The sequence below is a fragment of the Oryza glaberrima genome, chromosome 1 (assembly GCF_000147395.1).
Source record: "Oryza glaberrima chromosome 1, OglaRS2, whole genome shotgun sequence".
Classification (NCBI taxonomy): Eukaryota; Viridiplantae; Streptophyta; class Magnoliopsida; order Poales; family Poaceae; genus Oryza; species Oryza glaberrima.
This window is the reverse complement of record NC_068326.1, coordinates 25,051,232-25,073,815: the sequence shown is the minus strand read 5'-3', so window position 1 is coordinate 25,073,815 and position 22,584 is coordinate 25,051,232. Positions and strand designations below refer to the sequence as shown.

General features: G+C 42.1%; 1 protein-coding gene across 1 annotated transcript; it reads right to left on the bottom strand.

The window, feature by feature from the left end:
* Positions 1 to 17,552, bottom strand: LOC127760787 (homeobox-DDT domain protein RLT2-like). Its single transcript, XM_052285081.1, has 18 exons — positions 16,461 to 17,552; positions 15,824 to 16,342; positions 13,925 to 14,001; positions 10,957 to 11,496; positions 10,764 to 10,856; positions 10,522 to 10,686; positions 10,200 to 10,422; positions 9,633 to 9,733; positions 8,889 to 8,975; positions 8,182 to 8,316; positions 7,921 to 8,076; positions 6,520 to 6,729; positions 5,714 to 6,424; positions 5,091 to 5,636; positions 3,569 to 4,192; positions 3,365 to 3,469; positions 1,356 to 1,607; positions 1 to 1,128 (listed from the first exon to the last, which is right to left on the bottom strand). Exons 1-18 carry the CDS (start codon positions 16,657 to 16,659, stop codon positions 301 to 303), a joined length of 5,571 nt encoding a protein of 1,856 aa, XP_052141041.1. The 5' UTR covers positions 16,660 to 17,552; the 3' UTR covers positions 1 to 300.
* Between the last annotated feature and the right edge of the window lie 5,032 nt (positions 17,553 to 22,584).

The window sequence follows — 22,584 nt, the reverse complement described above, 5'->3', positions numbered from 1 at the left end:
TTCAGGTAAACTTGGTACTTTGCCTTGGCACATTGTACGCATCAATCCCAACACCTTAAACCAGCAAAGTACAGCTTCACACTACCCTGTTGTTTGGGCAGCTCGGCTACGCCGAAAATCAAAAGAAGCATGCAGTACTGAACATCAGTACTACATGCCTATCTATCACACAGACCTCTGGTCCGCGTCTAGCATTTTAACCACAAGGGCAAGTAATGCCCACTAACAGTACTTGATTCAGACATCTATTGGAAATTTAGGGATAACGGCATAGGACGCTAAGGCCTCTACTGGCCAATCTTAGTCGCTGTACTCCGATGAATACGAGGAACCGCCTTCATCTTCATCAGCATTCGCCTCCACACCGTCACCACCGTCACCACCATCCTCACCATCATCACCTATATCATCATCCTCGTCCATCTCAGCATCAACATCATCAACTGCACGGTCCGCATCATCTTCCTCCCCATCATCATCGCCCTCCGCATCTTCATCCTCTTCTTCGCTCACATCATCATCTATCATGCCATGGGGCCTGGAGCCACCAGAATAGCCTCTAGAATAATCTGGAACCTGCTCATCATATTCCTCATCCATGGGTTGGCCATTTTCCTCATTATCTTCTGATTGATCTAACTGAGATCCAGAACTGTTCTCATCACCATCAATATATGGCCTTCTGTTCTCCAAGCCCCATTCATCAGCACCTGAGCTCCTTGGAGACTCCTCAACAGTGGCAGCCTTTGCATTGCTAAGCATGCTAAAGCTCCCCAACAAATTTTCCTTGGGAATTGATCTGCCTTTGCCCTCAGATGGTTGCCGTGACCTAACAGTTCGACGTCCTCGCCCACGACCACGGCCACGAGTACGCCCTCGACGAGTGTTCTTCCTTGAGGCTTCATTTTCATCCTTAAATCCAATCCTAGATGAGATGCTAATACCTCTTGGGACCCTTCCACCTCGACTTCGGCCTCTGCCTCCCCTGCTACCCCCTCTACTTCCTCGTCCACGACCCCTACGGCCACTACCAGTAGCCCACCTTCCATCAAAAAGGTCTAAACCGGTTGTTTCCAGTGGATCTAATTCTTGTGCATTCTTAACAGCCACAAACCTTGATGGAGGCTTCTGCACAAACAGAGGAAACAATTTACAAACTGAAAGGAAACTGATGGTAGCATTACAAACAACAAAGTGCAGAATGTACAAATAAATCATAATCTCTAACATATGACAACATTTCATGGTTTAATTGTATAAATGCAGTAGCCGGAGAAGTTAACAGACAAACTACAACATCTAGTACATATGATTACCAGAGCACAGAAACTTTGAGGTCTAACATGAAAACTTACCATGAAATCTCCACCATTTCTCTCCATCTTTTGATTTTGCATGTATGATACTGCTGAGTCTAGGTCTAACATTCGTAGTGCAATCGCAGCAGTAGTGTCAGGAACCCATGGAAGTACAGCAGCAGATCCAGACAATCCAACATGATTCTGGGATGGATTATCTTGTGTGTTCAAGTTAAGCAACTCAGATGTTGTTTCAAATTCTGAAGATAGGTGGTCCCGTTTTATTGCGGCTTCCAGCAGTGTCAACATCTACAAGGAAGTGAAACAACATCAGCCGTGATATTGAGGTGCAAAGCTGATAAATGAAAGAGGTATCAAGGGTCAAAGGCAAAATAATATGTGTGTGATCCATGCATCTGTACAGACAATCAGATATACTGACAAACACACAAGTATCATACTGTCATAACATGAATCATATAAATATGGTAAAATTGGTTCTATAGCATCGAAAGTTCTTGTTTTTGTTTTTATAGCATCGAAAGTTTGTGGTTCACTTCAATAGCATCAAAAGTGATCTCCGTTACTTCTTTTAACAATCCGTTAGAACTTCACTTATTCCCCCTTGCCCCTACGTCTTCTTCATCCTCCATGGCACAGCGGCAGGCGAGGTGTAGGATGGTGTAGTCGATGAACTCAGCAGCGGCAGCTGGCACGGTCTATTGTGGCTGCGGGAGCGAACTCGAGGGTGGCTGCAGGAGCATGTTGGAGGGCGGCAGTAGTGGAGTTCGATCTCAGGGAGAAAGAGACAAGGGTGGAACCATGGTCCCGTGGAGGCGAGATGGCCTGGAGCACGGAGCTGTTAGATTGAGCATGGTTGATGCCAAGCTGTTGGACTTCCTCGCGCACTAAGCATCTAGCGTGGAGGAAAAAGGCGGTGCTTCCGACCACGGCCGATTCGAATGATCCGGTGAGAAAAAAAAATTCCAATTATTTCAAGGGGAAATGCTCATGAGGGTGAGAGGATGCAATTTGTGGAAATAATTTTATTTTGGTTGAGGGAAGATCGAGTAATCAACGTTGGAACAGGACACATATAGATCCTTCCACTCTTCTCTTCCAATAAATTGGGATTGCTCCGCTGCTGTCTGGGCAGGAATGCAGCTCGACATTGTTGCCTTCCTGTGCAGGGTGAAGCAACAGGTCCTCATGGACCGTGTACTTCCATCTGTGGCATCGGCATGTGCCCAGCCGAACCAACTGCAGTACCACCATTCATTCGAGCTTGAGAATGTGCAGACGTGCAGATGGTCGAGCTCGTCGGCGTGCTGACGGCCACAAGCTCGAGCCTCGAGGATGGCATCCGGTTGGCGTTCATTGGAGGAGGAAGAAGAGAAAGGAGAGGGGGGCTGGAGGTGGAAGAAGGAGAGGGCACGGCTGGTATTTCACATGTTTTTTTTTTTAAAAAAAAGGAAACCGATGAGATTCTAACAGAGTTGTTGACGGAATGCTAAATATGAGAAACAGAGCTAACTTTCGATGCTATTCTAGTAAGCTGTGAACTTTCGATGCTATAAAAGTAAAAATGGGAACTTTCGATGCTACAGAACCAATTTTGCCTATAAATATACCCCCGTAGTATTAGTTTTCAGAAGAAGGAAACAGAAAGAAGATACAAGAAAGCCATCAATAAATTGTAAATTCTTAAAGAAAATGGTTGGCGTCTTTCATCCTTGGGACTGGTAGTTCAATATATTAATTCAAATCTGCAGTAAGGATGAAAATTACATGGTTTAATCAACCATGTGCCTGGTCAATTTGATGGAAAATCCCGCATCATAAAATGATAACTAAGGTGAGACAAGCTATTTTAGCAATTCAACATGTATTAACAAAGAATGAGGTTGTTCTCAATTGATTCTTGTTTGAGGTTGTTTAAGGCCTCAAGTCAACCATGTAATCCAGCTATTTATAGCCAGCAAATGTTCAAGTTTGCAACCAAAGGTAATAGATGTATGCCAGTCAAAAAGGAAACTGGTTTAACTAAAGGAGAGCAAATCCAGAACCTGAAATATTTCCTCCAACGAAGTTGTAGAGTGCAACTTCACACCCCAAGATTTTCGATAACCATCAGTCCAAAATGGTTGAATTGCTTCTGGTGGAATAGAAGCCTGTAAACAAAAATATTAACACGTTTCCAAACAGTTCAACTGGTAAAAGAAAAAAAACAACTGAGAAGCAGGTGACAAACATAAAACATGTTACTTGACCTCAATGGTTGATAACTGCAATTTGAGCAATCTCACTCCTATAGGAACAGAATGATCTGCAGTTTGCATCTTCCAGTTATGATCAGTTCTTAGCTTATCCTTGCATTGTGATGCGTGGTCAGAAAAATTGTGAATAGATTTAAAATTCTTGTGGCAAGAAGAGCAGTGCCTTTCTTCAGCCAAGTAAATCTGATAGCAGTAATTACAAGAATGCATCAACTCAGAGCATCTTTTCTTGCCATACTCCATGGCACATGTCAATTTGCAATCATTGCATTCCCTCCACATCCATCTTATAAAGACATCTGCCCTTTTTGAAATAGCAGTCTTCTCAACATCATTACGCCCAAGCTCTATTTTGAAAGAATCTGAATATGCTGTAGCACTATCAGAAGTGACACCAGAAAGATTACTGCTTGGGCTTCCAAAATCACTACGATAACTTGCCCTAATCATTTCCGTAGCTCCATTCTTTAGATACCTTCCAGCGGATTGTTCTACAACTGCACTCTTTTTCCTCTTAATAGCCTCCTTAAAGGTTGGTTCGATCCTTTGTAGCATTGAATGCAATTGTGCTTCCCTGCTGCCACGTGTATCAAGGGAAGCTACTAATGAATCAAATGCCTGCATTTTCATTAGATACAATGTCCAAAGTTTAGAGAGCATGCGATTTATGTACAGTTCTGGCACAAAATGCTGCTCATTATGCAAAAAAAAACATTGACAATAGATCAATCACATTTCTACTTAATGAGGTTATCATGAACTACACATCCACTGTAATGCAAAAGCATGAAGAGCAGGCACTTGTGGTAAAAAAAAAATGCAGATAATCTCTGTAACAATATTATGCATGTCTTAAACTCAAAACTATAAATAGCTCAGTGTGAAGCCCAAGTACAAGGGAATTCACCATTTGGTGGCAAAAACTGGCATAAGGTTTATATTTCAACAAGCAGTTGCTGTTGCACAATGTGTAGTTTAAGACCAGAGGGCATTATGATATTAGATACCAGTATGGAGCATGTGGACATGTAATTGATTCACAAATTCATATGTTTATCAAGAAACATGAATCTGGTACAATCCTCATAAGTGCATGGAGCATGCGGACATGTAATTGGTTCAAAAATTCATATGTTAATCAAGCAATGTGAATATGGTACAATCCTCATACGTGGATTAACACATTGCATTCGAACAATTATAGCGTATAGAAAAAGATAGAAATACAAATTAGCATATCAATCTAACTTGCAGTTTCAAGGACATCCAAAATGTAAATGACAACTTATTTCTCTTGTAATATATTTGTAAGACACGGGGAAACTATAGTTTCATGGAGGCATTTTTAGCGATAAGCCGATAAATCTACATGTACCATTTCAGTATGTCTAATACAAATAAATATTCATGATTCACAAAGGTTGGCGTCACATAGTCGAAAATGTGACATTATTTTTACTCGAGAGCAATAATAGTAATCAAGTTGAATCAGTAGATATTTAAAAGAAAAGGCTACCTCCTCTGTGTCAAGAACCCTCCAGTATCCATCTCTGCACTCAAAAAAAATTCGTCCTGAACCAGGGTCATTTGGTGATGCAGAAGTTGAAAACTGCCAATATCGGTTTCGTCTCCGATCCTGTCCTAGGGGCAGCGATCTATAAACAAAGAGCTGCTCTGCTCTATGACCAATGTGTGCTCTCAACTGAGACCGTGTTTTATCAGCATAAGCATACTGCTGAACTGACAAAGTATCTGGTGTTGCAGTTATGTCCTGCCCTAAACCATTCCTCTCATAAGATGCATTAGCTGCATTACTGTTATGGTCAATTATCTCATTATTATTATTATCCACAACCCCTGCATTTCCATCATTATGTTTATCAACATTATGAAATGGAGTTGGAGTACTCTCAGTAGCATTTTCTTGATTTACATCAGCCTTCAAATTCATGTTGGAATTATATTGCACTCTGCCAGCAAACTCTTCCTTGGAACGCCTCTTATCAAGTTGTGCCTCTGCCAGCATTTGTTTTTTTAAGGCATTTGCTGATTCCAGACGTTCCTGAAAGACAAGTGATCAGGTGTTATCCAATGAGAAAAATAGCAAAGATTGAAGGATATTTTAAGTAAGATTATTACCTCCAGCACAGCACGAATAAAGTTTCCTTCATTGGCAACACTAACAAGTGCAACCAGGGCATTGAGGCGTTCTTCGACACTAAGATCACAATAGTCACCTTCTGCTAATCCCTGGACCCAAGATTCACCTTGGTTACTTTCATCAATCTCCTTATCTTCAGCATCAGTAGGAGGTACTTCATGGTACTCTGATGAGGCTCTGACAGGTGAATCACTAGAAGTATTTGCTGAACTGGGCTTGCCTAAAGAAGGCTTGGGAGCCTCTTTTCCAGATGTAGTAAGATCACTCGATTGGGTTAATGCATCCACTTTTTCTTTTTCCCTCTTTGTGCTATCTACTATAGTTGTAATCGGTACTCCATCCTGTTCTTTAACACCAATAAGGGGATCCTTGCCATCTCCTACATCAATATTCACATCATCACCATCAGGATCATCATCAGCATCATCACATTCAGAATCCTCATCCCTCTCGGCATCATCAGCCTCCTTTTCAGCTTCAGAGTCAGAAATCACATTCTGAAAAGCCCTAATTTTTTCACGTGCTGATGACAGCACAACCTCAGAATCAGCTGGATCTTTTCTATAAGGGGACTTGACACAGTATGTTGAAGGAGCAGTTCGCTCAAAAAGTTTTGTATCCCTTGACAAGGCAGCAGCTATAGATGCCTCAGGCGTCTTGCTTGTTGTGAGGTCTCTCAATCCAGATTTCTAAACATAAAAAAGAGTAAATTCATTCAACTATAGAACAAAAAGAAGAAAATCACAAAGCAAAATTGAGCTAGCATATCTGTGTGGAAACAAACCTGGATTCTTTCTGCAACTTCCAATATCGTGAGACCTTTACTTCCTTCAAGGGACAGCACATGGAAAGCAGCAAATTTTACGGTACCAGGAGTGAGACGGTGCCGAGATCTACGGCGATGGGTGTAGCCTCTTTCTTTCATCAAAGCAGCAGCATGCACAGCTGCTGAACCATTTCGGAGGGTGGATATGACGTCCTGACCATCATGACCCTGCATCAAATTTTGTACTGATGTCAACAGAACTCTTCAGGATGTTTTTGGTTATAAACAGATAGAAATATCATTAATGCTTTGAGCAGTTAACTAGTTGGTGGCTAATCATCCCCTGAAACCTCTGACTTGTTTTGCAGGCCAAGTTCGGCAGGAGATTACTAGATGTCTGAGTTGTCGGCTATCCTGAACTGGGTAGGCAACTTGCTGCCTGGCAGCTGTGGCCCATTATCAAGCCATCAAGGGATAGAAGAGACCATGAGGGTCTTGCTTCAGTGAGAGATGCAAGAGGGAGCAAGGACATGACAGCGAGAAATGCTGTTGCCTTTGCAAGCCCAGAGGTTGGCCCTGATTCTGCTCCTCCAGTATCATTTGCCAGTCCCCAGCACTGCCATCCACCAGAGGAAGCTGTCAAGTTCACTTGCCAGATACTAGTTAGTTTCCAACCCAGATACTAGTTAGTCCCCAGCACTGAGGCAGATGTGTGATGCCTTTGTTGGAAAGCTGGTGATCCCAGTGGTCTTTTCTCTTTTGTTTTTGTATGAACTTGAACAACTTTGGGCTTGTTTTCAAACCAGGTTATATAATTACCTGACTTCAACATAAAAAAAAGTAACTTCACGAATGATATTATTGGACCATCTTTGTAATAAACAAGTGAACTCTGACTAGGCTTGTCCGCAATCCAGAAGTTGGAAACTCCATTAACAAAGAATCCATGGATCCATCAGAAAAAATCTGATAGGAGGATCTCTAGGCAGAAACTAGAACCGAGGTCTGAAGGAGTAGATCCGGGTAAATCTAAAGAACTTTGCACACCAGACAAAAAGAATATACCAATTTTTTTAAAAAATAAAATAATCCTTATCTGCTAATAAAAGCACCTTCATTAATTAATTATTTGAAAAAAATAAACTCACCAATATTTGACCGATATCACTCATCGCCCTACATTCAGTACACTAAATTTCAAGAATCACACTATACAATAGGACGCAACCTTAGTACTGCTGACTATATCCCGGTGGCCCTTTTGAATCTCAGAAAACCGAGCATCATACAAAGTATTAGATGCAGAGTACTCACATGATATTTTTGGATCACTGAGATAAACCAAATATCATGAAAATTTTCAATATGGAATTATCTTATAGAGCGAATAGATGTATATAGTATGAGATAGTGTAATACCTCATTATCATCTCGATAATAAACATCTTCAGCGTTCCTTTTCTTTAACTGAGGCCCAAAACCAGCAGATAAAGCAAATTGTCGTAATATCTCAGGCCAAGTAAGAACATTCAGGTGGCGTTGCCAGCTTCGTATATTGAACCCCCAAGCGTATGCCTATGAAAACATACTGAAGCTTTTAAGCATAGTAGCACACAGAACAAAAGGAAACTAAAAGATAAAAAGCTAGAGGTTTTGAAAAAAAGACAAATGCATGCGCACCCCTTCAACAATTTGTGGATGACCACCTGCTGGATTCACCGCTAATGCAACTGATGGTGTTCGGGAGACATCCTCAATATCCTTTATGATGGATTTCAGCAGAGCAATGTGCAGTTCCCCCAACAACCTTGAATCCTAGTAAAGAGATGAGAAGATCAATCAGGATAAGCATAGTTAACTGCTAAAAATTTACATAATTCAACATTAGCAGTCCAAAGATGACATCTTTCAAGACTAAAGCTAAATGCTAACTACAGATAGTCCAAGGTAACAACAAAAAACTAGAATGTACATAGTCCAAGAACGTTGGTAAGATAACATCCAGTGTCTTATGGAATTGGACTTAAACAACTTAACAACCCAAGAGATACAAACATACATAACACATAAACTGCATGAAAGTCCTTCATAGTACAAGTGTATAACTTACATATTATTTGGAAAAAGAATGTGTAAATTGACTAGTAAACAAATTCGACACGAAATAATCCAACAAATAGAAGAGATTGTGTAAACTCATATTCATATGTATCCACCATGGTACTTATTCTCTTGATTCGCGGAGACAAGCATAACATTAAAATCAATCAAACAACCTAGTTATCCAGCTCTTAATCACATCCAACAAAGATATTCTCACCTTTTACCATTATGATAATAGTAAAGGACAAATAGATACATAATTCCTCCCCAAATTAAAAACTTACATAATCATGAAGAGACTGAACAAATTCATCAAATGTAACTGAAGAAAGCCCGAGAACATCAGCAAAAGTAATCGAGAATTTCCACACCTGTAATGCAGTTAGCATTTAGCAACAGTTTGTCAGTTTCCATTAAAAAGAACATTGAAAAACACACTAGAATGGAATTATGCAACTCAGAATAGGATGCAGCATTTACCATCTGTAAAGATGTACTGAAATATAAATAGAACAGATCATGTAAATCTGTTACCAGATTTAGTGCATGAAATGAAACTAAATTTTCAATTAGCACTAGAAAACCATAAGGAAACGTCTCTACTCTCAAGTGTCATCAGAGCAAATGTCTTCTCAACAAGAAAGAACTAATAAGGCCATAAAAGACTAGTTTGAAATTTTTTAAGAAGATGGATTGCTGCAATGTGCATCTGTATAAAGTGAAGCAACACCTCTCCTATAGACCTGATGAAGTGATGCTAATGTATCAAAAAGGTCTATTTGTTTATCCATCTGCATGGACAGAATATGAGTCTACAAGCAAGATAGTTACATTTATGATTCCAAGCAAATAAAAGCAGTAAGGTCAATTTTTTTTTGTAATTTAGCATCTAGTGGAAAATAAAATGTGCAAATCAACGTTATGGCTTCTTGTGGTTACACTGTCAACTCACACAACTTTTAAGAACTCAGATCTCTTTCACTGAATATCACAAAATACTACAAGAAAGGAATATATCACAGGTTTACCATCAGAAGGTTCCCAACATTATCCTCAGATACTGTCCAAGGCTTTATCGAAAATGGCTCCTTCAGTCTCACCGGTTCAGGGGGGAATGGAGTCAACATGCCTGGATGAAGGGAATAATCAATCAATAATCACAAAGTACCACATTATTTGGTTAAACTTCAGATATTCGAAACTGTTTACAACAGAATTTTCACTACCAAGCAAATGTTAGGCAAAAGTAGAAATGGTTGAGCTATTCCTCCAATCACTACTAGCTAGGCATCATTTAATTTGAAGCAGCTGTTAAGGCAACAAATTTTAGATTACTTTACCCAAAACATCAAGATCCAAGCATGGCCTAATAGTGTCACCTATTACATAACACAGTATTCTATTTTGATTGTGCATGTATTTCTACAGATCTGTTCCATATAAATACTAATACATTGTTTTTCATTTCAGTCTGGTTATATTTACTCTATTAGGGATGCACAAGAAACTGAAACAATTCTCACAAAGCCACTAGCAGTGAACTTTTACTTTTGGCACATTGTAGTACTAAGAAAGTCTAAATTTGGTCAGAATACCTCTAAAGGAATCAAGCTGCTGCAATGTGTCACTATCAAGACTAAGCATGGATGGCAACCCTTTGCTCTGTGCAGCCAATTCCATTAGTTCTAAGCGCTCATCTTCCACAAGTTCCATGTATTCCCGTGCAATTCTGCGTGCTGTGGCTCTTTCATTGGCAGCCTTTTGCCTTGCAGCCTCTTTCTCCTTTCGGAGCTCCTCCTTTTGCCTTTGCTTCTCTGCCTGCACAAATATAGGCATAACATTATATTACTAAACAGTGGTACTGGCATAGATACTACACTGCACTGCAGTTTACATAATATGAATTTGAAAACTAACTCGTCTAGATTGCTTCTGCATAAACTTCTCCATACGCTCATGTTCACGCCTTTGCTCTCTTAGGAACCTCTCTTGTTCTCTCTGCCTCTCACGCAGCAATCTCTCCTCTTCTTTTCTTCTCTCACGATCATGTCTCTCCATCTCCTTGCGCATCTGTTCCTCTCTCTGCAAGCATAAACTGTAAATGACTTCTAATCGAAATACATTAAGATCTAATGATCTGCACTAATAATAAGCCATACCTTTCTCTTCATCATGTCTTGTTTTTCAAGCTCCTTCCTAATTCGTCTTTCATGAGCTTCAACTTCCTTTGCAATTTTTGCTTCCTCATTGTGCTATGGCAGATGGTAAACAAATTCAATATGTCTATAACTAAGATTTAAGGATATGAAGAAAGATGCAAATATGACTATATGGGGTCAGAGGAAAACATACTTTTCGCTTTCTATCCACTCGAGAGCCGTCTTCATCATGATAGGCTCTTCTTTCAGACGGTAGAAGTGAGTTTTCAATTCCAGCAACCTGAGAAATACCATACTGGCCTTCGACTGGAACAGAATTAAGGTCGCTATTGGACTGAATCATCTCGTAATCTGTTGGTACTGCTGGAAGCACCTCACGCCTGCCTGATTGAGGCAAATGGCCAGAACCAGACATTTGACCTTGGAAAGCATAACCAGGTGCTGCCTCATCAGGTCCACGGAGAAGATGTGATCCCGGGGTATGCGATGACATCCTCGAATTCGATGCTTCAACTGGAGTGTCATAATAATGAGATCTGCTTGCTCCCTCATGAGATCTGCTTGCACCCTCATACCTATCACTTGGCTGTTCAGGAAGAAATTGATACTCATGGACTGCCCGTGATCCAGCATGAGGGTGAACTGGGGGCAGATTACCAACCATTGACTTTCTTTTCCCAGCGATCGAATTTGGAACAAAAGGGTGTTCCACGCTGGGGAAGAAAACCGAGGCCTAAGGGAAAAAGAGGAACAACAAAATATTAAACGAGGTATGAAGAAATCAAGAGGCGAAACTCAAAACTTATAAGAAAACAACGATACCAAGAGTACGCTCAATCTCAATTCTCAAATACAGATCTCTGCAGCGACAAGCGAATTATGAAGATAGTAGCACGGGGGCTCACCAAGAAGACGATATAAAAGGGCCAAATATAAATAAGGCAAAAAATCAATAGGCGAGTGTGAATGGAATAGACAGCTAGCATTTCCGTTATAAAAGGCCACTGGAACCATGAAAGGAGAATCCAGGTAATGCCAGATGAGCAGAACTAATGCATGCACACAAACGTGGTGTTATTTCCCTTTTTATAAGGCGAATATATGGCGTTAACAGGACATGAAACACTAAACGATAATTGTGCCATGCCAATGTGTTGGCAGTTTGGCACCAACTCACACCTAATGGCCTTAAAACACGTGTTCCGTGCAGTCTAGTCTCGCAGCAGGGCAGGGCAGCCACAGGCCCACGGCAACCGTGCAGGGTCCCCCAAAATTTGGGCCTACCCATGCACTAAAACCAGTGTCTAGTTCATGTGGGATGCCGCCGCAACTCACAAGGACTACGGCATAGCCTACATGCTCATATTGACAAGCAAGGAAGACCCAGTCGGCCAAGCCCCAAAGCAAGATGCCAACCTAGTAGGCTAGCCTATGTGCTGATAAGAGCCTTCTAGTTCTACCCTCTTTATCCCAAAACAGATGACTAAAGGATGAGAGCCAAATTTTAAGGATTTTCAACCAAGTTGTCTATGATAGTACGATTCTTTCAATTCGCAATGACACTACAGGAGTCCCACACAGTCATTGCATATACGGTACCTCTCTCGATTCTTCTTCCTTGATTACCAATTAAATACCCCAGGAACACGGAACCAGCACTATAAGACAATATCCTGAACTTTTTTGTGATTTTAGCTTCAAACATCTCCATTAGGGTTGAAAAGGGTATAGATTAGCACTGCCCAATAATATCACGCTTTCCCCTACTTGACTGCAATCTAACTACTAAGCAACTTCCCATTAATTTTCTAACTGTTTAGGATCATGTGTCATTACTACTGTTTTGAATGTAGAAATTACTTCCTGCGTTTTCCATATTCATGGCTCCCTGCAGGTGATAGATGATGGATTTCCTTTGTTCCTCGTGTATGGGGCAGGGGCCTTAAAGCACAGGTTAAGGCCTGATCCATAAGGGGCAGCTCCCCATCTACAGGGGACATGCTTTCGTGGCTTTTCTCGGCCCAGGTTTCAGGTGCTTCTTCTTAATTGAAATACCTCAGGGGAAGTCTTTCCCCTGGGGGCCGAGTTCTTTTACAGATGATGTTCTTCTCAATTAAGTTTCTTTTTTTGGTGGTGGTGGTGGGTGAGGGGGTGGCATGTTAACGATTTCCAACCAACTTGTCTACGATAGTACAATTCTTTTCATTTGCAATGACACTACCAGAATCCGATACATGGTATCTTTTCCCAATTCTTCTTCTTCGGTTACCTATTATATACTACTGTTCCACACTTCCACTGGAAGTCTGGAACACGACATCAGCACTATAAGGGAATATCTCATTTTTGTTGTGGATTTGGTTTTTGGTTTCAAACATCTGCGATAGGGTTGAAAAGGGTATGGATTAGCACTGCTATTTTTTTAGGACTGCCCAATTATGGCACATTTTCCCCTACTTTACTAAAATTTAAGTACTAAGCGACCTTCCGCTAATTTTCAGAAAGTGTTTAGGATCATGTGTTATTATTGCTATTTTCAATGTAGCAATTGCTTCCTGTATTCTCCATTCCATAGTCATGGCTCGCTGCAGGTCCTGGGTGGGGGATGAGTTCTCGACAAGCATGTTACAGTTATAGTCCCAAAAGAGTATCGATTATGAGCCTGTTTCTATGCATGTATGCAATTTTATTTTGCAGCTAAATGGAAAGTAATTGTATGTGTTTTTTCTTTGAATAAAGGGCATCCATTCTTGTCTCGCTCAGGACCTCTAAAATGTTAGGACTGGCCCTGGATGGGGGTGAAGCCATGAAAGGGGGTTTACATACAAACTGGGTAAAGCGGTTCATCATATGGCCAAATCTCCAAAACATTCTTATCATTTTAAAACTGCCAAGACATTTTAAAAGTTTTGGGTAAGATTACATTGTCATGGCAAAACATTCTGGGTAAGACACATGTCATTTCACTGCCATGACATATTAAAACTGCCAAAACATTCTGGGTAAGATTACATTGTCAATTCACTGCCATGACATTTTAAACTGAAGCAATGCTACTCCAAAAGGTAAGCACATAAAACCAGAGCGGGTTTATTCAATGGAAAAAAACACAACACACTTCAAGTCACAAACTTACTTTTGGAAATTTCCTAAAAATATACCTTTAACAGCTTTGAATCATGCCTAGAATATATCTTTGTATCATAAGATCGCACATGCTGCTTTTGTTGCTCTGGAACTGTTCATAATACATAAGGAAAGGAATGTCAGCAATTAAAATTATATGAATAAACCGGTTACTATGTAAATGCTATGAACAGAGTCTACATAATACTTCTATTCACCAATAGATAAGCTCAGCAATACAAAAATTAGACTGCCTTTAAGCCAGGCTCATCTATTGTTTCCTAGTATAACCCTAGGCTGAGAATCGAGTGTAAAACCCTCTTTGGGGCCCTAGGCCCATCTTGCAAAAACACACTGGCCATTGGATGAGATTACAATAGATTGAACTTACAGAAGCTTCATGTGGTGGGATCCCCATAAGTAAATTTCTTGATGCTGTTGGATGAAAATTATCATCCATGCAGTGTTCAAGACTCCTTAAATGTAACCCATCCAAGTCTCATCTAACTGTATGCATTCTGAGTTCCCATGATAGCATTTTGGGTTCATATTAGATGGAGCATGAGCACCAAAAACAAATTAGAAATAGTCAATATACCCCTGCCAGTTGTAGATTCAAATTTGAATCTGCTCCTTTTTTTAATATATATAGACCTTTTTAAATAATTTGAAACCGCTACGAAGTTCTTCTTTCTGAAATATACCATCAACGTGTTCCTCTGTTTCAAGATAAACCACAATGGGCCAAGACTAAATTGCCCCTTCTTCCACCCTCTCCCCTTAGTCCTGACAACCTTGTACAAACGGCCCCATGCACTTGACGTCACCCTTGCCCTCCTCTATATGCTCTCCTGGCCGAACCACCACTATGCCTCTCACTAACTCATTTAAGAGACTACAACCTGCCTCAGTCATCCCCTCTCCCTCCCAGTCCTCCCCTCCCTGCTTGTGGTAACCTCACCATGAATGCAGAGACAAAACAATGTGGAAGATTCACACAATGTAAATTAAAAAGAAGATAGCTAGAATACAGAAAAAAGGTAATTTTTCATGACTAACTACTACAAGAATGAGCAGTAGAAAAGCAAATGCACAAAATATGTCTATTTTCATGTACTACAATGTGCAAAGTAAGTAGTTATTAGGAGGCTGTGCAACGATGGCAATAGAGAAGTGTAGCAATGCACAGGGAAGATGATAAAATAAAAGGTAAGAGACAATTGATGACAATGAGTTAGGGTGGATAGTGTTATAATCAGGGATAGAACTAATGTATATTTACTAGTATATACTATTCAGTAAAGGCTAAAAGGAGCCATCAGGCTCACTTTAGAGGTACAGAATTAACCATGTTAATCATAGGCAAAGAGAAAGATTTATACCATTGATCATGGTGGGTTCATTAATAACAGTGTACATTGATCGCTGCAGATGCATGAACTGTCTAGCTCTCCAAAATTTCACACAAAGTTTCAGCTAGTTTTGTTAAACAGCATGGTAGCTTTTCAGTTTATTTAAAAATTCCTGCAATATGTCCTTTTTGCTAAATTAGTCATTGGGAATATTAACACTTTATAACATGGTCTTGCTAACATAGAAACTTGGCAACTGGCCAAATACTCAAAATTCACCTTTGCTTTTGAAACATTATTTATCAATCAATCATTTTTGTGCATCTTCGTAACAAGTCCAGTTGATTTTCTTTATTTAACTAAACAGTGTCCATCCCATAACATCCTATTGCGATTTCCCTACTTGCAGGAACAACAAGCAATTAAGTAAACAAAATTATTTGATTTCAACAACTGCAGAGCAAAACACAGTTGGCTTAACAGTACTATAAAAAAGTGACAGCCTGCAAAATATATATCACTAGCATTCAAGTTTGAAGTTTTAGCTTAATCCTACGAAGTGCAGGGTTTTGGGATGCATACCTATTGGTGCACCGAAGGAGCCAGGGGGAAGTGGATCAAAGTCAATTCCGAGCACCGGCCCGTCATCCCTCAGTGGCTCCCCAAGCTGCGACTCCACAGAATGAATCACCCGGAGCTCAGATGGCATGAGCTGCATCGATGCCACCGGTGGTGGCGGCAGCATTACTGGTAGAGGTTCATAATACCTCCGCCCAATATCTGGCGCAGATAACCTGGGCACTGCTGAGGACCGCCCTGCACCCCTTCGCGAGTGAACTGGGGGCAGCGGCGGCTCATCATACGGGCTACTAGCACCGATCAGTAGCTCGCCACTTGACAGCGGCAGTGCTGGTGGCGGCAACACTGGCGGAGGTGCCATCAATGGCACCGCTGCAGCTTCTTCCTCCCTCCGTTGCCGCTTTGTGGGGGGCTTCCGATCCTTCAGCCGCCGGTGACAGAACCACATTTGCAGCTGCCTGTCTGACAAGCCTATCTTCGCGGACAGCTCCGCCCGCAAGGTCTCCGACGGGTACTGCTCCACTGCACCAAACCAAAATCACATCCCCAAACACCAAAACCTCAATTCCCCACCCAAAAATCCTCCAAAAAAAATTCTCCAAACTTCCAAAGCCTCGCAAAACCATCAGAATCCACGCACCTGCATACGTCTTCTCGAGTACCTCAAGCTGGTAGGGGCTCTTCATCATGCGCTTCACCGTCTTCTCCCCGGAACCAGACGCGCCCGTGCTACCCGCTGACACAGCCGCCGCCGCCGCCGCGGCCGCAGCGGGAGGCGCCGGCGGGGGCGTCGACGCAGCCGAGCCCTCCGCCGGCGCCGCACCGTCCCCGTCGTCCATGGCCGCGGCGGCGATCGGAGACTACCTCCCCGCAAACCTAGATCCAAACTCCTCCTCCTCCTCCTCCCGAGGCCACCGCCAAACAAAAGCACGGAAAAACTCCCACACTTTTCCTCCTCCTCCAGGGCTCGCTCGCGACAACAATGAAATGCCGCGCCCGCTAATATACACGCCAGCCCAGTAAAAGGCGATCCGATGTGCGGCTGGATCTCCGCTACCACCAACACCGATCGCAGCAAAAACAGCGGTAATAATTCCAACTTGAACACCACGAACAAGGCCAAAAAGGCGGCAGCCACAGCAGCCGCTGAGGCGAGTAGTAGTAGATAGATAGGGATATAATGAGGAGGAGATTGGGGAAACAGCAGGAACAGCACGGCAACAGGGAGAAGGAGGAGGAGAGCGGCTGCTACCACTACTACTACTGCCACCACTACTCGAACTGGTGGATGATTATTCATGCGCCTCCGGGATTGGGTTCCGATTTGGAACGCTTCCATTCTATGCGGCCGCGCTTAACACACACACTCCCCTCGCTCCTATAATAAAACCAAACCCTTTTCTTTTTCTTTTTGGCCTCCTCTCCTCAATCCAACTTCCCTTTTTATTTTATTTTCTTTTGCGTGACTTTTTTTCTCCTTAGCACCGGTACGAGTTCTGACGAGAGGAATATTTGGATGGGCAGAATAATTAGTGGTGGAGTGCTTGGATTTCTTGGGGGTTTGATCTTTGGGGGTTGCTTTTGTGCTTTTGACGAGCGCGGGGACGTTTTCTGGTGGGGGGAAATTGGCGCCGTATGGAGGGTGACGGGTTTGTTGGTGTTGGTGCGCGACCGCGCGTGTTCGTCGATCGATCGATCGATCGACTCTCTCGTGCAGTACGAGGGACGGAGGGAGGGAGGCGTTCGTTGGACGAAGCGTGGGGGCTTAGATTAGAACTCGCGCGGGATCTTCTGCGGCGGATGGACTTGTGGCACCGGGCGTGTGCACGTGACAGGGGACTGTGAGGCCTGTCAGTGTCCGGGCTGATATGCTTGGCGTACTGAACAGGGTTTTTGTTTCCTGGTGTGTGACAAGGGCAGTGATGAGTTCAGACAGTGGATTTAACGGGGGGATATCAACTTGAGTGGATGGGTGAGTGAGACTTGGTCGCGAGTCATGATGGTGTTGGTGAATATATGTGTGTGTCAACTGTTAACTGTGAGCAGTAGCTCCAAGAGAAAATTTCCGCTGTCAACATGAATACTCCATCAATTCAAACTACATAGTAACTCCGTCACATGAAGAACGAATCTATGATCGAATGTATTATCCAAATTTATAGTATTAGAATATATTATTAGATTGACTTTATGTTATTAGTTTGGTGTTAAATTTTGCCTACCAATCATTTGGCAACTTTAATTGTATATACTACCTCCATTCTAAAATAAGTACAGTGGTATATCCGTGTACCGTCCGTCTCATATGTAAAATTTATTACTTTTTTTAAAAAATAGTCACACATAAAGTACTATTCATATTTATAATCTAATAACAATATAAATATTAATCATAATTTTTTTTAATAAGATGAACGGTCAAACGTTGGACATGAACAGTGTAAAACTACACTTATTTTGGGACGGAGGGAGTACTAGCCATTTAGATTGATGCCAACTTATGCCAAAATCAATAGAGTTGATATACTCTTGCCTAACAAAAAAAATTGGTAGTACCTAAACTTACATCTCGGTAGGGTTTTAAACCAAACATGCCCTATGTCTTAAAGCGGAGGAAATAAGAATTATGGTATCACTCGTGAAAGGGAGAGTTTTCTTCAATTCCTATGCTATACAATAGCAACTTAAAAAATAATACTTCCTTCATCCAAAAATATAAAGCATTTTGGATAGATGAGATATATCCTAATACTACGAAGTTGGATACTCCCTTCATCCAAAAATATAAGGCATTTTGGATAGATGAGATATATCCTAATCCTACTAAGTTGGATAGAGAGCCATATCCTTATAAATATGGATGGCCATATCCTATACAACTTTGACCACAAACCAAACACACCCTTATATTTTGGGGCGGAGAGAATACTATTATGAATATTAGTAGTGTTCAACACAGCGGCCCCTAGTTGCAACTGGAGATAGAGATGTAGAACAGAAACTAGAGTAAATAAACAGAGCAAGAATAGAAAAAAAAAAGTAAAATCCATAGGCTCAAGCATCAACGGAGCATAGCATTCAACAAAAAGTGGTGTTTACTAGTTCAGGATGGTGGTGGAGTTGAGTAGCCGGCGGTGTATAGATGATTAATGGCGACTAGTAGCATGGAGATGGCACGTTCAAAGCAAAGCCACCAACAAGGGTGTCACTAATTCGAGCATCGAGAGCCTTGACGCATAGGGGCACAACAACTGGACTTGGGGGAATCGATGAAGTGAGGATATGGACAAATTGCGTTGGCCAGTAGCAGTGAGTTGGGAACCCAATTCGTCCTCCTAATCCCTAGCCATCTCTGGGTAGGGCTCTCAGGTTTTTCCCGCCCACTCTAATTTGGGAAAGATAGAGTTTGTCACCTTGTAAACTACTATTTCTCACCCCGCCTAGTCACCTCGGCACTTGCCTCGTCACTTTCGTGCCATCGTGTGACTAGGCCTACTAAGTGCTGAAGTTGACCACCGAGGTAAGCCAACCGCCTAGCTCACTACTAGTAGGCAAAATGGGGCATCAACCCCTTACCTAGCGCCAAATCACCACCTAGATATATTTTTTTAACACCAGATATTAAACCTTTATTGAAAACTTTTATTGGATTTCATCAGTAAATCTATTCAATCATTTTGTGCAAAGAAGTTAGATGGAACATATTGATACAAAGGTCATAGAAATGTATGTAGGCCACATTTGGTTACATGTGTAGAGGGTGGCTCGCACGGATGAGTTGTATGAGATGGATGAAGATTAAGATTTTTGTGGCACACTTTTTAAACTGCTAAACGGTGCGTTTCGTGCGAAAACTTTATATATAAAAGGTGCTCTAAAATATCATATTAATCTATTTTTCAAGTTTGTAATAGTTAAAACTCAATCAATCATACGTTAATACCACCTCGTTTTGCGTAAAAAACTTAATCTTCATCTTCAGAAGAAAAGAACACCACCTTAGAGTAAGTATAAAAAGATGATGTAAACGGACTATATAAGTTGCCACATCAGTTGTGTGCTGAATTGGAGAAGATAAAAGAGAATAACGGGCTCAACCAAGTTTTGTGAGAAAAAGGTGGATCGGTTATCAATGGTGTTAGTATGTATGTATAGTATCATGGTGAAAGGCATGAATCCTGTTGACATGTTTCCTCCCTAGCCTCCCAAGGTTTTAATCTCATGAGGTGTACTCGTCACTCTTCCACGGTCATTAGGAATGAAATATCGTTACCTTTTCGATAGTAAATTGCACAGTGAACTATATGTTTTTACTGATGTGATAGTTTGGACTAGGGGTAAGGCATTATTTTTAGCTTGGACTATATATAAGTTTGCAAAAGGTTTCAATTTGGACCCTTATTCTCCATCCTCCCGTATCAATACTCTAGATTGTCATGCTGGTGAGCTGGTGTTGAGCTCGCGATCTTTTTGTAGTGTCTCCTGCTACCACATCTATGACCCACTCCATTGTCGTAGCCCTGAAGCATCGCCTCATCACCACCATTCTCAGATAACTCCCACTGTATTGTTCAAAAGCGGCTCCTTATGTTGCAGCCATGGAGCACCACCGCCCGCCTCCATCTTATCCCTAAGCAGCCCCGCCATGCACAACTCCCACTACAATGACCTTGGAGCGTCACCCATTGTCATAGTCCTCGAGGACTGGTCTTGCCTTCCTTTTTGTCCCCATGCTCCGACTATCTAAGCTTGACCTTTATCAGCACCATTTCATCCTCATGCTCTGGCCATCTAAGCTCGATCTCTATCGCTCTATCAGCACCATGAGCCATATACTCAAGCTCATGCTTGATCTCTACCTAGGGCCTCGTGCTCGGAACTTAGCCAAGCCTTTCTCATTAACACATCAAACTCGAAGAGCGAGAGAGAGGGGAGGGGAAGAGAAAGGGAAGGCTAGAGAAGAAAGCGTTCAAACTAAAATATTTGGTAAACTTACCATGTCCAAAATGAAAATGTTATTGTACCCATAAGTGTGGTAGGCTAATGCAGAGGCCATGGGCACACTTATGCTCCAACTCCTCAACCGCTCCCCCCCCACTCACCTCCTCGTCTCCACTTCTCCCCTTGTGACTTCTCTAGCCGCTCTTGTGCCATGCGCACAAAGTGCTCAACGTAATGCACCGAACAAACGACAGTAGAAGCTGGTTTGGATAAGACGGATGGTATGTTGCGTGAGCATGCCTTCGCTAGGAACTCGCTTGTGCCTTGCATGCGCGGGTTAGAACGCACATCATTATCTATCTTCTTGATCTACTAGTTGACAAACCATGGAACAGGAGAAAGGAAAACACACCATGGCTTTCTCTTAGGAGAAGATCAAAACCAATGCAGATATGCAAGCCTCCTCGCCACCTCCTTTTTCTACTCCGACGCCTCTTAATGTCATCACCTAATGGTGGGTGTGGCGACAATGGGGATGTGACGCCTAGCCTTTCGTCGAGCTACCTCCCAGGGCTTCTTGGTCACCGCGCCACAATCTTCGATGTTCCAGCACCATATCGAGTTCTCTCTACCACCAACTCTAGCTCCCTCCTCACGACCCTCCTCTTCTCCGCCTCTGCCCACTGCTAGCAAAGGCCAAAGGGTGATACCGTCCTAATCCTGTTGTTGGATTTCTAATGTTTGAGGAGGGGGAGGGGGGGTCGTCAACACCCGCCGCTCCATTGCAGTGACCTACCCCTCTTGCCAGTTGGTGGCAGCAAAATCCACAGGCCAGCCTTCCTTAGCCATCTCCTCCCATGTCGGAGAGGATGACATGTTGGTGGTGAAGTTGGAATCGAGGAGTTTGGGTTGTGTCTCCAACACCTGCAATCCATCACCGCGAGGGATCTAGATGAGGAAGGAGAGGAATACAAGCTTACATGTTGGGTGAATAATTATTTTTTTATATTTTTAATAGTATTATTGACTAGATTGCCACATAATCAGATTAATGCCACATGTACACCAGCTAGGACCAAAACCCCTCTTAGGTTGAGGGGTGTAACTCATCGGGTTTGAAAGATTTTGAGGCACAAAATCTTTGGTATTTGAATTGAGGGGATTGTCGACGTGGGATACCCCTAGACCGGATAAATAGGGTATTGGGGTACGTTGGTACGAGGATCTACACGATACGACATCAAGCAAACAAGAATATAGAGATTATGCTGGTTCAGGCCCCTCGTAATGTAATAGCCCCAATCTAGTTTATATGAGATTGATATGGAAAACCACAGAGTACAAAGAGAACAGATGAATTCGACGTTACCAGCGAGATCCTTGTCGAGATGATTCGACGAGATCTCGGGTGAGTAGGTTTCGCGTCCTCCAGCTCCGTAGACTATGGTGGATGTGTTGGCGCTATGATTCGATGATCTAAACCCCTTAGGGGGTGTGCCTTTTATACCGTGAGTTACCTCAGTCTCCAAGTAGAACTCTGAGACAACGAATAAACCCAATCCTCTCCGAGTAGGACTCTAGTAATCACTTGCCCATGAGGATATTTTCCATTATATCTTGTAGATTTCCTTATCACATAAGAAAGTACATCGTATGCACGAAGGTATACCGCAAGTCGTAGGACAGGAGGTATGTCTTATCCATAACCATGACAGAGATAAATTAGACTACCTCATTAGTTTAAGAGGTATAGTCTACGAATTGATAGCCACTAAGACCTATGTTTTTGTTAAACTTTTGTGCTTGTAAGAGGTTTGGTTGTT